The following is a 16,013-nucleotide window of genomic DNA, read 5'->3' on the forward strand; positions in this document are numbered from 1 at the left end:
TTTTTTGCAGTAATGAGGTTTTACCTTGCATACTAGTCAGACAGCTTGAGCAACGTTTCTCTACCTTCGGCAGTGCTTTAATTTGTCTGATTTGCTTGCTACAATGTGATTGGATGAACAGCTTTTCCTTTAACTTATGCAAAGTCACAAATTAAACGCTCACAAATGGTAGTTGCCAGTGTTTGTTTGGATAGTTTTATAGGTTCAAAATCAAAATGCTCTAGTAGTGGAGCAGAAAGCCCTTGACTTAGCCTTCTGATAGATGATCTGCAACGTTCACAAACACATTTTGGGACATGGGCATCTTCAAAACCAATATTCGTTTTTAAAACTTCCAATGCTTTTTGCTAAAGAAGTTCAGTTAAATCACATTGAGCCTTTTTAAAACAAAAAAGACAGACAACTTTTCGGTTTTCTTCATGGTTTTTTAATATTGCATTTTTGTTCAAAACTTATAATTATATACCTTAAAATGCAAGGTACTCTTATCAACTAGCTAATCCTCCAAAATGACTGCCAGTTTGATAAGATATTTTCCCTAATTCTTAAATACAAATTATAACACAATCAGATTGAATCTGTAGTACAATAAATTTCTTTAAAAATGAATAATTTAAACATTGCATGTTGTAAAAATGCAAAACTGAGTTGTCATTTCGGCCATAAAGAAGCCTTAATTTTGGTGAAATTTTAAATGCAATTTTCTGTGGTATACTTTAACGCTTGATTTTAAGGTTAATATTTTTGTAAACTACAAATTTTACTCTCTCAACAACGCAAAGGATTTTCTCGCGTAATGCGGTTAGGGCTAAATGGAATTTTGGGGAACAGTTTGGAGGAACATCAAATGACGGTAACGCTGTTCGACGAGCCTTTTCAAATGAACGTGCATTCACCGAAATTACAAGAATAAATAAAGAACTAAACGTAAAGTTTCACAGAACTCTGATATTTTTGTATATCAAGCGGATTTAAAATAACTATCAGTAAGTTTCGTTAACATTTTCTGGAAACCACAAAGCACTACTCCTGCTTTTACCACTGGTATTACCCACCTCAGAGTCTTCGAAAGGTCTTAATTCACTGACCATAAATATTAAAACGTACAGTTTTATTATTTTGTCAAAAAGGTCCATTTAGTGAAAAAGTTCAAGAAGCTCTTTTTAAGAAGACTTTAAGAATTTAAATACGAAATAAATATAAAATAATTATAAGGAAAATCATTATCGTAAAGTTTTAAGAATGAATACAAATGAAGATGTGATAAAAAGACTAAAGAAAAAAACGAAGATGAAAAAAACTAAAGAAAAAAATGAAGATGAAAAGACTAAAGAAAATACCTAATCCATATTTATTGTCTAATAGAAAAACTGTTTCATCAATAAAAAAAATTTCCACCTGGGTTTGTAAAACTTTTGCGTGAAAGAAAGTAAACGAAAACTGATACAATAATTAAATTGAATATTTAAAAAAATGAATAATTTTTAGATAAAAAACGCGATAATGGTCTTTTGTGTAATACTGTCATATTATTACATAATTATTACTGCCATGTTATTGCATAATTATTACATATTATTGCATAATACATGTTAATATGCAGAAGATGTATTTGAAACTATGGCAAAGAAAATTAAAGTCTAATTCTACATTAAAATGTGTAATTATCCAAAGATGCGATTTAATAATTCTAGAGTTCTAGGCCTTAATAATACAAGTTAAAAAAACTTTTCGGTAGAGCTATTTTATGTTTTCAAATTCGTTTTTTTTTTCCCACCGTTTCTACATTTAGGAGTATATGAAAGCAAAGTTGATGTGGCTCTACTGAGAAGTTTGGTTTTTGAACTTGTACTGTTTAAGCCTGGAACTCCAGAATTAAATGGAGAGTAGGGTAACTTTAAGTGATTAATAAATGCAGAAGAATATTTTAGTCTGTTGCAATAGTTATCAACAAATACTCAGTTGTTTGGGGGCATTTTTGCGCAGCCAGTTTCCTTTAGCAGTTTCGTTAAATTTTTTACTGGTATCATCTTTCCTACTTTATTTAGGATAAATTTTTAAAATTCAACGAAGTAATTTCATTAACTCTTTTCTCTGAAAATGTTATAAAGTTTTTCTCATAAAAAAATAACTCATAAAATTCCTGAGTGTATGAAATTAACAAATGAGGTCTGGGGTGGTATAAGTATTTGCTTAGAAAACGGACAAGAAAATATGTCAATTAGATGAACTACGAGGTGGCGTCTCATGTTTAATTATGAAGAAGGGTAGCTATTGAAACTTTCCCGCGCATAAAAGGCAATGAACGTTTCACTTTTCCTCTCTTTAAAGATATCACAAACGGAAATCATTATAAACTCCCACTTTTTACGAGCATCATTTCCGACTTAATGCATCTATACCAAAATTATGATTGCCTATTACATAATACCCACCGCCCCTCATTTTAATCTATTTCCCAACTTGAATAAAAAAGACGAAGATTTTCAATATTTACAGTAGGTTAGATAAAAAATTAAAAATTATGCATTACTTAGTTATTTACAATTATCTCTCGTCTTTAAACCTTTTATTTCGATGTAGTTCTTTTTCTGTTTCATTGGAGAAATTATTTGTATTCCTTTTTACAGGTTTAACGTCACTAAACAAAGCTTTTTTAACTACGTTTCTTCTTGTACGTGTTGCTTGTTTTTCTTGAAACAAAGTCGAAAAATCATCATTGTCCTCGATTTTATTAGTTGTTAGAGCTTGTAACTCTTTTCTGGGAACTACTCTCTTTGTGCGTTTCAGAAGTGAATTGTTATCATGGCGTCGCATCATTTTATCAACGTCTCGCTTATATTTTGTTGACCATTGGTCGGCTTGCGAACGGGCTTCACGAATTATTTTTATTTGAGGTTTAAGGCGAGTTTCTGGCGCGAGATTTAAGTCGTTGACGACTTTGAGGTCGGCAACTTCGACGGAGTTTGTCTGATCTTCTTCAGATCGTCGCTCTCTTACTGGTAAAGCTGAAGAAAATGTTATAGCTTTCTTAGCTTTTTCTCTATGCAGATCATCGTGATCTTCCCGCTTCTTACGTGCTAACATATCTTTCCAAAAGAACATCCGCAATACGTATGGTACTTCTAAAAGAAAAGAGGACGATGTGAGATCATCTTTCTGAACAAAATTAAGCCAGATGTTTAAAAATTAAGCCAGATGTTTAAAAATTAAGCCGGATGTTTAAAAATTAAGCCGGATGTTTAAAAATAAAAGATCCCTTTACTTAACCTTTTCTAATACATATTAAAAAAAAAATACTTTTATTTGAGGGGATGTTCTTTATGTCCATTCTAGGGGAAGCAATCGAAGTTCTTGATTGAGATTCCAAGTACTTGCTTAACTCACTCGCTCCAGATGATTTTGCTGGTATGATGCGAGTTGTAACCGCGCGATTAATAGGAAGATTCTCACGTGGCAAATAACTATTGGTCGTTTGCAAGACCTCCCTAAGGTTACTCGGAATGTTTTGCTTTATGTTCTGTAAATTGTAATTAAATAGTCGATTAATAGGAAGATTCTCACGTGGCAAATAACTATTGGTCGTTTGCAAGACCTCCCCAAGGTTACTCGGAATGTTTTGCTTTATGTTCTGTAAATTGTAATTAGATAGTCGATTAAAAATAGTATCTGGATTATAAGAACTCGGAGCTTGTCCGACTTGTAATGAACGATTAAATACTTTGCTTATTTCCTTGTTTAAAGCTTTTGTTTCTTGCATCGGATTCGGTAGAGACATCAGAGAGCCTGGCAGTGTTACTACAGGACGTACATAAGTAGTCTGAAGTAAATTTAAGTTTCTATTTACATCTAAGACGTTGTTGTTCTGCCTGTCACTTGAAGATTCTTCGGTAAAATTGCCTTCAATAATTTGAGGTATGTAAGCTTGAGCTGAAGGTTCGAACAGATATTCTATAAAAAATGAAAAATTAAAACCAACGTTACATCTGCAGTATTACCAAAAAAAATATTTTAAAATGAACACGTCAAAAAAAAATTTATTCCAGCTGTATGAAAGCTCAAAAAGATCGAATACCCCTACAAAATAAGAAACTACATAAAATAAATATGATTGCTTTTTTATGGATCGTCAAAATATTTTAGGGCTTTAGTTATTGTTCTACTACTGCACTTTAGAAGAATCGCACTTTTTTTCCTCTCACATTGTCTTTTCGCGATCTCTCTGCAGATATCAAAGGTATGATTAAAAAAACTTTAACACGGCAACCAGAGGCTTTTCATGAAGCATCGACGTTTTGTTTTCAATCAAGTGAATTTATTCGAATTTAAATTTGATTCAAATTAAAAAGAAAAATTTAAAACAAAACTAAAAAACGACAATTAAAATATTTTTATGTAAAAAAAAAAAAAAAAAACAGTAAAAATTAGTTTTTTTAACACGTACCTTTTATCTTTAATGTTGCAGGTAGTACAGGCATATCGTCTAATCTTTCTGTCCTTTGGACCGTTGTAAAAAGTACACGAGCGACATCCTCAGATTTTTTGCTTTCTTCAAACGTTAAAGTGAAATCTACTAATGTCTTTCTTGGCATGCGATGAGAGATTTCCCTGATTGATAGTTAAAAAAATTAAAAACTCTATTTCGCCTGATCGAAGAAATGACTTTCATAATAAATGCAACACCAAATCAAAAACCATTTACAAATCTTGCAAAAAAAAGTATTGCACAAACCTCAAAGATATTACTTCTGCTTTAAGAAACATGGAATCCTTAGCAAATAAATTCTTCAGCTAAGAAAAAACGAAGGACAATGGGTGGTTTATTTTTGCTATAGATAGCAACTTGATCAAAATTTTCTTCTTATTATTATTATATTAAATTAAGGAATGTTAGCAGAACACATTACTTACGGCTTGTTCAATATTTCCTGTCAGTATTAAGTACTTTGTGCTGTTTGGATTTGCAAGGTCACTGTACCATGATTGCTTTAAAATGACTTCTCCTCGGAATAAATGTGCTAAATTAGGTTAGTTTGATTAGCTTTTTTCACAGCAAAAATTGTCTCAATGGGTATTTGAGCAAAAGTTATTATTCTGCTACAATAACCCCTTCCAAAAAAAAACAATATTCGAGAAGCTTTATTTCACTCAAAAAATTGTTTTGGAAAACTTACTTCCTGGCTCAATTTTAAGTGGCAAAGGTGGAGAATTTTGAAATTCTTCTTCGGTTTCTTTTTGTTGATGAAGATAAGAAAAGTTCACAAGAGTTTCTCCTTCATGCGCGCTGGGGTTCTTATTCTATAGAAAAAAAGATTCATGCATCAACTCTTGCATTATTGCTCGGAAAAACAAGAATTAAATAGAGAGATATATTCTTAACAGACAAGTACTAAATAGATGAAACAATCAAACACTCAACACAACGAAAAATTCCACTAAAAATGTGAATATGATTAAAATATGAAAAAACCAACCACTGAAAAGTTCATATTTTGTAAATTGGCTATATCTTGTTTTTCTGCCTCTTGTGTAGTTTTGAAGACTTCCTCACTTGAAAGAAGAGCTTGAGAGCTGTTGTTTGAGTTTAATTGATTGTTAAAGGCTTCACTTGAAATAACTTTACTTTTAAAAGGAATTGGTTTCTCTGGAATATCTGATCTTATTCTTGGGTTGACCTCTAAATGGTTATACAATATTATAAGGCATCATCTTATGTCTTGATGTGAGTATATCATATTATATTGGTTACACTTTTTTTCTCAATTAAATAAAAAAAAAAAAACTTAGCTTAGAGTTTTTACCTCTTAAATGATATTTTTCCCGAGGAGTTATATAGACTGGAATAGGTCCTTCGTTAAGTTCTTCATTTACATTTTCTAACATAAAAGATGAGAAGAGCTTAAAACGGATAACATGAAAACATCCTTAATGTAAATATTACTTTCACTTTGAAGACTTTGAATTCATTAACTAGTTATCATTTATTGCAAGTGCTCATTAAAAACATTTTAAAAATTACATTTCAAATCAATTTCCATCCTCTACTCAAATCAACAGTTTTTAATAATTTTTTTATGAATTAACCTTAACTGTAAAAAGGTGTATTAAAAAATCTTGATGAGTTTGAGTGTAATTTTGAAATGATTGCAAAGACATAAACAAATGGAAAGAACAGTCAACAAATCAACTAAGTGGCAAATAAAAAGTACATAAAGTAACTTTTTTTTTAGATATATAAAAAAATCTCTAAGGCAGTAAGAAACACTTTAATTATGAAACTAATAAACTGGTGTACATGCAGCTGCCAGAAAACTGCAGAAAACTCTCAGAAAAGACTAGAAAGATTAAAGAGGTTCAAGAAAAAAATGCCTTTTCTACAGAAAATTTTAATGGAATGGGTTTATGAAACATATACATGTCAAATCAACTAACAGTTTTGCATAAGGAACTGTATTTAATTAGCAGAAATGCTGACTAATTAAAATAAATGATGGTTCCAACAACATGAGGCCTACATCAAGGATTTGAATGCTCTGGCCTGCTTGATTAACAGATTTAAAGCCATTCAAACCTATAAGCTCATAATTAACTGATACTATATGTGCTTTTCTTTCATATAACAATTTTAACAGAACTTTTTAGTGTCATTTCTATTGTACCAATCATATGAATAAAATTCTGTAATTTCACTTTTATTTCATTTAAACCTTGGCAATTTGTGTGTAAAGACTAATATCTTATCTTGATAGTGGTCTAACAAATATTTTGAGAAGTTTGTAAGCCTCTATTTGCAAAGAACTTCCTATTGTATATACAATGTTCTATTACATGTTGAAATACTATGAAATAAACTACCTGTATTATATATTTTGTTTCTCCAAAGACCTCCACAAGTATGAGTTTCATTTCCAGAACAAACAGTATCACACTCACTATCTGGTACAACATCATATTTCCCATAACTGTTACCACAAAAACATAAGTAACCATATTGGAGTCCAGCATATCTAAGCATTTATATAATAGTCAAAAGCTTGAAAATTGGCAAAAGCTCCATTTAAAATATATTAGAAGATATAAAAAAATATATATAAAAGTATAAAAAGATAAAAATATTCATCAAAGTCTTCCTACTTTTTATTTTAAAAAGAGAAATAAAAGTTTTTAATAATTTACCTGTAACCAGTCTTTTTGCATGCACTTCTGCAATTGTTTGGTGTTACAAATGGAACTCCAGCTCTAACAGGCAAGTCACGACCTTGTTCCAAATGATCCATATAACAACCAACATAACCTAAATAACAAAAAAAATTGGGTCTAAATGATATTATATGACAAACTTAAAAATCAAACAAATTTCACTGCTGAAATGGTAGAAAATATATTTTTTTCTATGAGATTTGTACTTCATTTTATGAAAAAATAAAATCAAGGAGACTTACCATCAACTCTTTGCTCAATTTCTAATGCTTTGTAAGATCTTTTTGGTTGGTAGGAAATATCAATAGGAAAAGGAAGAGGAATTGCAGTTGTGAATGGCAAACTTTTTGTATCTTTTCCAGATGGCAGAGACATGTTTGTGGAGTTTGATAAAACAAAATATAACTTTGAAGTTGGCATGTTTATTGTCTCATTTTTATGAGAACTATTGTTATACATGTTGCTAACTGTATTGTTTTTTGTTGATTCCATGAGACTCTCCAAGTACGTAACATTTGATAAATTCTTTTCAACAACTGAGGGTTTTATATTTGGTGAGTTAGTAGCCATAGTGTTTAAGATGAATGGTAAGGCAGTTGTAGTGAATGTCTTTGTCTTTTCAAACTTTTCTAGTAGTGATGTTGTTGACGAGTTATCATTAGTATTATTTAAAGACAAAATTGTTGTTTGAATTGGATTTATTTTAACAACTGATATATTACTTATGGGGGAAAAAGTAGAGTTTTTGGTGAGTGCAACAGAAGTTGAGGGTTGCACAATTGATTGTGGTGAGTGTGACTCAATGACATTTTCTGGGTTGTTTGCTTTATCTTCTTTTAAACCTGTTTTTTTTTTTTGTAACTCAAGGTCTATTGGATTGACAATGGTTTTATTTAAGTAAGCTTGCTTAACGTCTTTTGAAATGAGATTTATTAGCTCTGGTGTCTCTTGCTCTTTTTCTATGTTTCCTAGTGGTTGATTGACAGAGAGTTTAGGTTGTGGGAGTAATGAATTAATGGATTGATTTGATAGGCTTGAATTTTTAGAGCCACCTTTTTTAAAAGATAAGACATATGGGCTGTCTTTAGGGAACAGTTGATTTAGTTTATTGATATCAGGTTTACTGGCATGCATTTGGTTTAAAGGATACTCTAAGGGACTCTTAAACTTTTTATCAGTTTTCATTAAATCCCCAGTTATGAGTGGCTCATCTTGAATGTCATCTGGTTGAACTTCAGGGGAAACCTCATATGGGCCAGCATTATTGTAAATGCTATCATAATAAGCCATATTATCAAGTTTATCTTGATACTCTTTTTGTTGTTGTTGTACCAGCAGCTTGTATTGCTCTTGTTCTTGCAATATTTTTTGTTGCAACTGATTGAATCTTTTTGCTTTTTCATCCAGACTTTCAGCATTATAATGTTTTTCTTGTAATTTTCTTGCTAAATAAGCAGTGTCAGAAGTCTTTGGATTTTTATATACTAATGGTAAAGATGATGCCTTTATTTCAGCTTCTTGAAGCTTTTCTATATCTGTATCTTCAATTTGCTTACCTAATTCTTGGATCTCTTTTTCTGTTTCGATGCCATCTTTTTCTGTTTCTGGTATTTCAACTGGCTTACCGCTTTGCCAGTTAATCAGCTGTTGATATTTACTTCTTATTTCACTTTCTTTTAATTGTGCTATCTGTGCCTTTTGCAACCTTTTTCCTTTAATGTTTTCATTTAAAATTTTTGGTTCTTTATAAACATCACTTCTTTCTTGAGTTAATGGATGAGCCTTTTTATTGGAAGTTAACTCAACATTTACTGGTAGCGCACCCAAAAAATGTTTTTTATCTCCTAAAACCATAGAATCTGCAAGATCTCTATCAGGATCAAAAGTCTTTTTTGGAGATGAGAGATATTTTGAAGTTGGAATGTTTTCAACTAGTAACTCAGGTGAGGTATTCTGAAAAGCAAAATCTTTTAATTTATCTTGTTCTAAGGGGCGAGAAATATCAGACCTACTCTGTGTTCCTGAGTTTTCTATATTTAAAAGTTCTGGTGATAAATTAGATTCTTGTTTACTGAAAAACCGCCTAGTTGGCATCAACTCTTTAACTTCATCAAATGCAAACACAACTTTACCATGCACAGTGGGTCCTGTTGCATGATTGATTGATGAATCATTGAAAACACGGAAGGTCTCTCCATTTGAACGCCTTCTTTTTTTCCTTATATTTACCTCTTCATCATCATCATTGTTTAAATTATTTGACATTCCCCTTTTTTCACGCACATGCATATTTAATGATCCTAAACTCCCCATTTCCATTTGTTTAGACTCATATTGCTCTTGATTATTATCTTCCTGTGGTACAACGTCTCGCTTTTGATAACTATTACCGTTTTTTTGAGTGGATTTGTCTTTAGAAGTATTTTGGAGCGTATTCTTTTTCTTGTGATGATCAGTTTTCTTTAAGTTTAGAGCTGTATGATTTACTCTTTTTCCCTCAAGCAATTTATGATTCTTTACTTCTCGTTTTTTAGGTTGTTTATTGATGTTTAAAGGGAGAGCAGCATCTTGATTTGATGAAATCTTGCCGAATAAACTTCTTTTAAATACAGAGGGAAACTTTATTTGTTTATTTTTCTTTTGTTCAAAGTTTTTTAAGTAATCTTCACTTTTAAAACTTGCATCAATATTCTTGCTTATTTCTGCATTGTTCTGTCCGATAACATAATCTTGTTTAAAAAGGCCATGCACAAATTCAGGTTCTGTTCCTAAACCTGACCATACTCCAACTAATGAATTTGTAGGGAAAACATTAACTTCCTCACTTTTATCCGAATTTCTCTTGTTATCAACTTTAAATTCATCTTCTAATTGTTTTCCAGTATCACCCATTTCTTCAGCAATATTTGGATCAAAATCAGACAATATTTCCCGTTTTTGAACCTTTACTAGCTTTTTACTTAGTCTATCTGTAAGTGATTGAATTAGCGGATCAGCAGATATTAATGTAGAGAACAGTTCTTCTACATCCCGCTTTGTTAATATAATTTCTGATTTCTTATGCTCTGGTTTAACAAATGTTGAGTTGTTAAGTGTTTCATTTAGTAATTGTTTGGACATGAAACAGGAACTATTAGTAAGCAAATTTACTGTAGTGCAATTTACTGTACTAAAAGAAACATTTGATAAAGCAAAGTTTACAATTAAGCTATTATTTAAAACATCTGTAAGATTTTTAGTTGCATCAGTCAAGTTTACTTTAAGAGTAGGACTGCTGGTATCATTGGTTTGAATAGACTTGTCGTTATCAATTTGTGCACTGATTAAAAACTTTCGTGATCTGCTGTCATAATATATGCCATCCCTTTTTACATTATTTAAAAAATGTCCTTCATCATCATCAAATAAACTTTTGGCCTAAAAAGTATAAACGATAAGAATTCTACATATTTCAAAGAAAAACCAAACAAAAACATTTTTTATTTTAGTGTTAAAAGGACAAGAGTTTGAAGTCTACCTTTTGCTCATCAATTATGCGCAGATTCTTAAATGCATCCTCTCCCAATTCACGTTTAAAAACATCCATTGACTTAAACTCTCGGTATGGTACAAGCTTTGAAAATATTGAAGTTGCATATTTATCATTGATTTCATCTGCTGCTCCTTTATATTTATTAGTAGCTTCATTAACTTTAGTATTCTCGTCATCTGCAACTTCAACATTATTAGTTGGTTCTTCAGCATAAATTTTGTTAAAAGGCAAAGGAATGTCAGCAAAAACTTTGTCTCCTGCTTCTCTTTTCAAAATTTTTACTCTGGGATTTTCACGTGTAAGCTGGACTTCATTAACCGCTGGAAATAAATTTTCAAAATAGTTTTTTTCTTAAATGAAAACATTAAATTTTTTTACCAAGAAAAAAAAAACCTAATATAAAAAAGATTGTACAAAATGTTTATAAACACCAGCCAAAAACTTATTTAGTCAGATATCTAGTTTGAGAGATGCATAGCAGATTAGGGTTTTGGTTGGTGATACATGAAAGAATAAATTTTGGTTACTCTGACTTAAGTAATTGTAATAAGTAAAAATGTTTTAAAACATAACAAAGCTAGCATTATAAATTGAAAAAGAAACTGACTAGGGAACACAAAAGTCTTAAAAAAAACCATCCATAAAAAAATCTATTAAAAATAACAATACCTAATGATTCTGGTAATCCTTCAAAGCGTTCCATCACTTCTCTTTTACTTATTCTAATTTGAGCAAAGTCATTGGTATGATCTTCATAATTTCTTTCATTTGCGTGAGGGATTTTAATTTTCTTATCAAAGCTTAATTGCTGAATACCAATTAGTGGCACAGCACCAGATCCTGAAATCCAAGATTCACCAGACTCAGAAGTAGCTAAAAAAAAGTCAGACGTATTCATTTGCATTACTTAAAATATATGTATTTATTTAAAAAGCTTTTGTGGAATCCCTGTCCACCTTAATAAGGTCAAAACATATTTATTTAAATTGAAAACCTTATTTAAAAAAAATTTTGTCATTTAAATGTTTTTCTTTCGCTTTTTTTTTTTTTTTTGGTTTTCTGCTTTTTTTTTTTTTTTTTTTTTTTTCAATTTTATGGCAATATAGATGTGGTGGACTTTGCGTGCTTTTTAATGAGTTGCAATTATTCATGATATTTCAGTCAGAAAATTACAAAACACAAGAAATTAAATCATTAAAACATCAAACTGGGAGAAATGAATGTTAATGATCAAGTGATTTCTTAGTTCAGATATGTCAAATGCAAATTAGTTTGCATACTTTTTCATATTTTAAAAATATATGAAACAGGTCCTCTTTAATAACTGATAATAAAATTTTATAGCCTACTGTTATCTTGTCCACTTCCACTGCCACTGCCTATTTCATCAATACTTATAGCTTCTAGTGTGCTTTTTAATTGAAATGGACGCTCACCATCTGACTTGTCATTTATGAACTCATTTTGTAAGCTTGAATCAAAATCATCCACAGAACGCTTCTCAACATAGTCAAAGAAGTCTTTTAACTTTTCAAAAGGATCTTTTTCTTTATCAGCATATCGTTTGTCCACTCGCTGTTCTTTGACATTATCTAGTGAAACTTTTGGTGTTCTGAGCAGAGCTTGAAAAATATCATCATTTGTGGTCAGCTTACCTAACTGATCTTCTTGTGTTAATTGTATTGGTTTTTTCTGATTTAGATTAATGTAATCATCATCAGAGACTCGTTTTTGACGCTTTAACAGCTTATCTAAGCAAGTTTAAAATATAACCTAGCTCATAAATGATAAATAATATAATTCTTAATACAAAAAAAAAGGTCACATAAATCATTCAAAATAAAAAATAAAATCTAAAGAAATAATTTTAAAGTAGAAACCATTTATCTGGGTTTGCTTTAAAATTAGAATTTTTTTATTTGTGAAGCTTTACTTACAATCAGCAGCAATGATATGAATACATAAAAACAGCTGAATTTTGCTGAATAATCTAAAAATTAAGTTATTTCAAATTCATTTATATCTAACATATCCAAAAAAGAAGAAACTTTATTATTACAACTAAAATACGACTCTAGAGTTTACAATCGCTTTATTTAGGGCTGTATTTTTATAAGAATTTATACCTCTTTTCTTTGGCTTAATCAAACAAATATTTAATAACGGTTTAGCTTTGCAAAATGTTCTGCCATGTTTAATTTTTTTTCATTTTTGTTTAGTAAATTTAACGGACTCGGACATTACTTCTTCCTGATAAACTGGTCCGTTCCGAATCTCAAACAAAAATCTGTGAAGAACCGCCGTTTAAAATTGGGAATTTCAGACTTAAGTCAGTACTTTGTTTGGGAACTTTGATAATTTCAATAAATTTTTAAAAAAATTTTAAAATAAAACTTAGCTTACAGATCAAGATAAAGTTTAATGAAGTCTATTAAGAGAAGATATTTTGTTGAAAATTTTTAAATGAAGTTTTTTCTTTTAACTAGAAAAGGAAAAAAGAATAAACTTTTTTTCAGCCAATAACTCATTTTCCAAAAAAGAAAGAAAGCAAAAAAATAAAAATACTTATTAAACTCATAATAAGTAAATGAAATCGAGAAAAGGAAGGTCTCATTTTGAAAAAATATTTCAAACCTTTGTTTTGTTTTTTTTTACAATATTCATAGAGAGTTTACAGAGTTTTAAAAAAAACTTTTCAAAAATATTTTAAATAAAATATAAATAATAAATAAGCTACTTCGAGTCCTTATTGAATACACCAATAAAAATTTTCGAGAATCCTGCTAAACGTGACTTTAAAATCCCTACATGATCGTAAAAGAGCTGGCACTAGCACATAATTAAACACTGATCAATGTGACAGTGTACTTACATCTAAATTACTTTAAAAAACATACAGAAATCCAGGATTATTTTTTACTTGATAGGGTAGGTATGCACTTTATATTTGCAAACGAATAAAAAAGTCAGGCAAAAAAGTGCACGATAAAAAAACATTTTAAATAGGTTGCCATTTTAAAATGTTACTTTACTGATTCAACAAGAAGCATACAAGCAGTTTTATGTCTTTGTTATATAAATACTGGTAAACTTTCTTAAAAAAAGCAAGTTAAAAAATGCAATCCTATACATTTGAAAGGCAAAAAAAAAAAAAATATTTAAATTTTTTAACCTGGCATTTTTAGTCATTTTCCACATTGAGCAAAAATCAAATCATATCATTATCAACTAAAAAATGACCAACTCTTGTAAACTATTAAAAACTTGCTGAACTTTGCCTCAAAGAGCTCAACTATTTATCTTGCTGCTTTCAATGCAGATTTTTTTCAGTATGCAGCTACAAAAAGAAAAGCTAAAAATTTTCTGCAGCAACAGACCGAAGATTTTTTTGCATGCATCAGTAGCTGTGCAAGTCGCATGTATTGTTCTCAAAGTAAGACATCCAAAAGCTCTCCTAAAACAAACTCTTTTTTAAAATACTAACGAAATTTATACAAATGTTTTTTATTATTAGCAAAGCTGTGCATGCACATATGCATCCAAAATATCGTTTTGTATTAGCACATTTTAGAATTTCTTCATAAGTTTTTGTTGAAACAACCTTTTGTTAAGTGCATACACTTGCACGGCGCACTCATTGCGTCTTCTGCACAATTGTGCAAACAAGCGTGTTAGGTACTTGTTTAATTTGCCAGCCGCAAACCTGCATATAGTTAGCTGATATCAAAAAATAGAGCCAGATAGCAAATAAATCATATTATAGTTACTGATTTTAATCAACTATATCAGCTAGTGTTAAATTTAAGCATTAGGACCGGTGTAATAGATAATATTGTAAAATCTTTTAGCTAAATTCTATTTTTTAATAATTACATTTAGTTAAAACAAGCTTGCAAGCCTATGCCATAAAGACATTTAAGATTTTAGAAGGTCTCTTAAGATCAACGATTGTCTTGCCATGACAATCTATGAAACTACTCATTTAATGTGAATAGTATTGCATATAAATTCCGATCTTTATTCATATAAAAGTAGATAAATATATATGAGGGATGCAAAGGAAAAACAAAGAATGTTAGCTTTACGAATTTTTAGACATTGTTGCTTGCGTTTGGTGCACAATTTAAACTAGCTTTTATATTACCTGAGAAGTAGGGAAAATAATCGGGTCTATTTCGACTGCCATAATTTCATAAACTTTTTCGGGTCCCAAGTCCGTTCGGGTATAGCCCCGTTAAATACCCGATAGCCCGAGCACCCAAAACAATCACCGAACAGGTTAACGGGCAAAGACATTTAAGGAATTGAAACCGATAAATTACCGGGTACCCGTTCGAGTATTGAATTTTTTAATACCCGAAAACCCGTACCCATCCGGTTTTTAGCTTCATCATCGTTCGGGCCCCGAAAACTATTAAGAGATTTTTAAAAATTGCAAAAATTGCAATGTTCAAAAATGCGGCAAATGAACCTCCCCAACAGTTGATGAGCGCCTATTTTAGAATCAGTCGGTTTCCGGAAATACTACCAAATGAGGCAGCATTTCTGTCGTGCAACTGCTTTCTTACTTCATTGAGTACGGGAACGCTTCAGTTTTGGGCAGCCATTTAAGATGAGAACTTTAATAAAAACTTTACCAGAGAATTAAAATTAATTTTGAACAAAACTTTGGATGTTTCCCATTGTATTTTGATTTTTTGCAACTTTAAGCGATGCTTGAAGGCAATTAGCACCCTGTGTAAAATTTACAGGCACTAAACAAAGAAATTAAACTAATAGGCAATTTATTACCTGGTTTTTTGGCTTCATTTTCACGGAGACGAGGGTCATCTGGATCTGAAGATTTTTGTTGGAATGTCTTTTTCAGGTTCACTTCCTTCTTCGTTTTCAATACCAACATCGCCTATACTTTTTGATGACTGAGCACTATGGAATGGCTAGCAAACATTTTCCAAAAGTTTTTCTCTTTTACGTACGTCCGATTTCAATTATAAATTACATCCTTTTCACATCATTTCAAGAAACGGAAAAGGAAACAATTCTGAAAATACTCAATCACGCCTTACAATCGCTTTTGGTGGTTTTGGCTAACCTTGGGTTTTTTCGTAACAACCAATAATGAGACGAACATTTAAAAGTAGAGGGGAGGATACACTAGTTTTGCCAATCAGATTGCACAAATTGCATAATGAAATATATTAAATTTTGTTCAGTTGCCAAAATGCCAATTGAAAATGGGATTGTTGCGATTATTGCCGTTACTTTCTTCTCTTGGTAATGG

At 30.7% G+C, this 16,013-nt stretch overlaps 1 protein-coding gene across 2 annotated transcripts; it reads right to left on the bottom strand.

Moving 5' to 3' along the window:
- Positions 1-2,483: 2,483 nt before the first annotated feature.
- Positions 2,484-14,079, bottom strand: LOC145185680 (uncharacterized). Of its 2 annotated transcripts, none has more exons than XM_090097445.1 (16): positions 13,905-14,079; positions 12,670-12,722; positions 12,082-12,483; positions 11,402-11,605; positions 10,718-11,052; positions 7,443-10,617; positions 7,177-7,294; positions 6,856-7,007; positions 5,802-5,876; positions 5,475-5,677; positions 5,175-5,298; positions 4,912-5,018; positions 4,733-4,791; positions 4,445-4,608; positions 3,301-3,951; positions 2,484-3,125 (listed from the first exon to the last, which is right to left on the bottom strand). In XM_090097445.1, exons 1-16 carry the CDS (start codon positions 13,928-13,930, stop codon positions 2,548-2,550), a joined length of 6,426 nt encoding a protein of 2,141 aa, XP_089953571.1. In that variant the 5' UTR covers positions 13,931-14,079; the 3' UTR covers positions 2,484-2,547. The 2 variants fall into 2 exon arrangements, with proteins under 2 accessions (XP_089953571.1, XP_089953573.1); XM_090097447.1 differs by lacking the exon at positions 13,905-14,079 and adding an exon at positions 12,859-13,026.
- Between the last annotated feature and the right edge of the window lie 1,934 nt (positions 14,080-16,013).

This window comes from Hydra viridissima, unplaced genomic scaffold (assembly GCF_058129835.1).
Source record: "Hydra viridissima isolate aposymbiotic clone 2 unplaced genomic scaffold, HvirCarnegie_v1 scaffold_9, whole genome shotgun sequence".
NCBI lineage: Eukaryota > Metazoa > Cnidaria > Hydrozoa > Anthoathecata > Hydridae > Hydra > Hydra viridissima.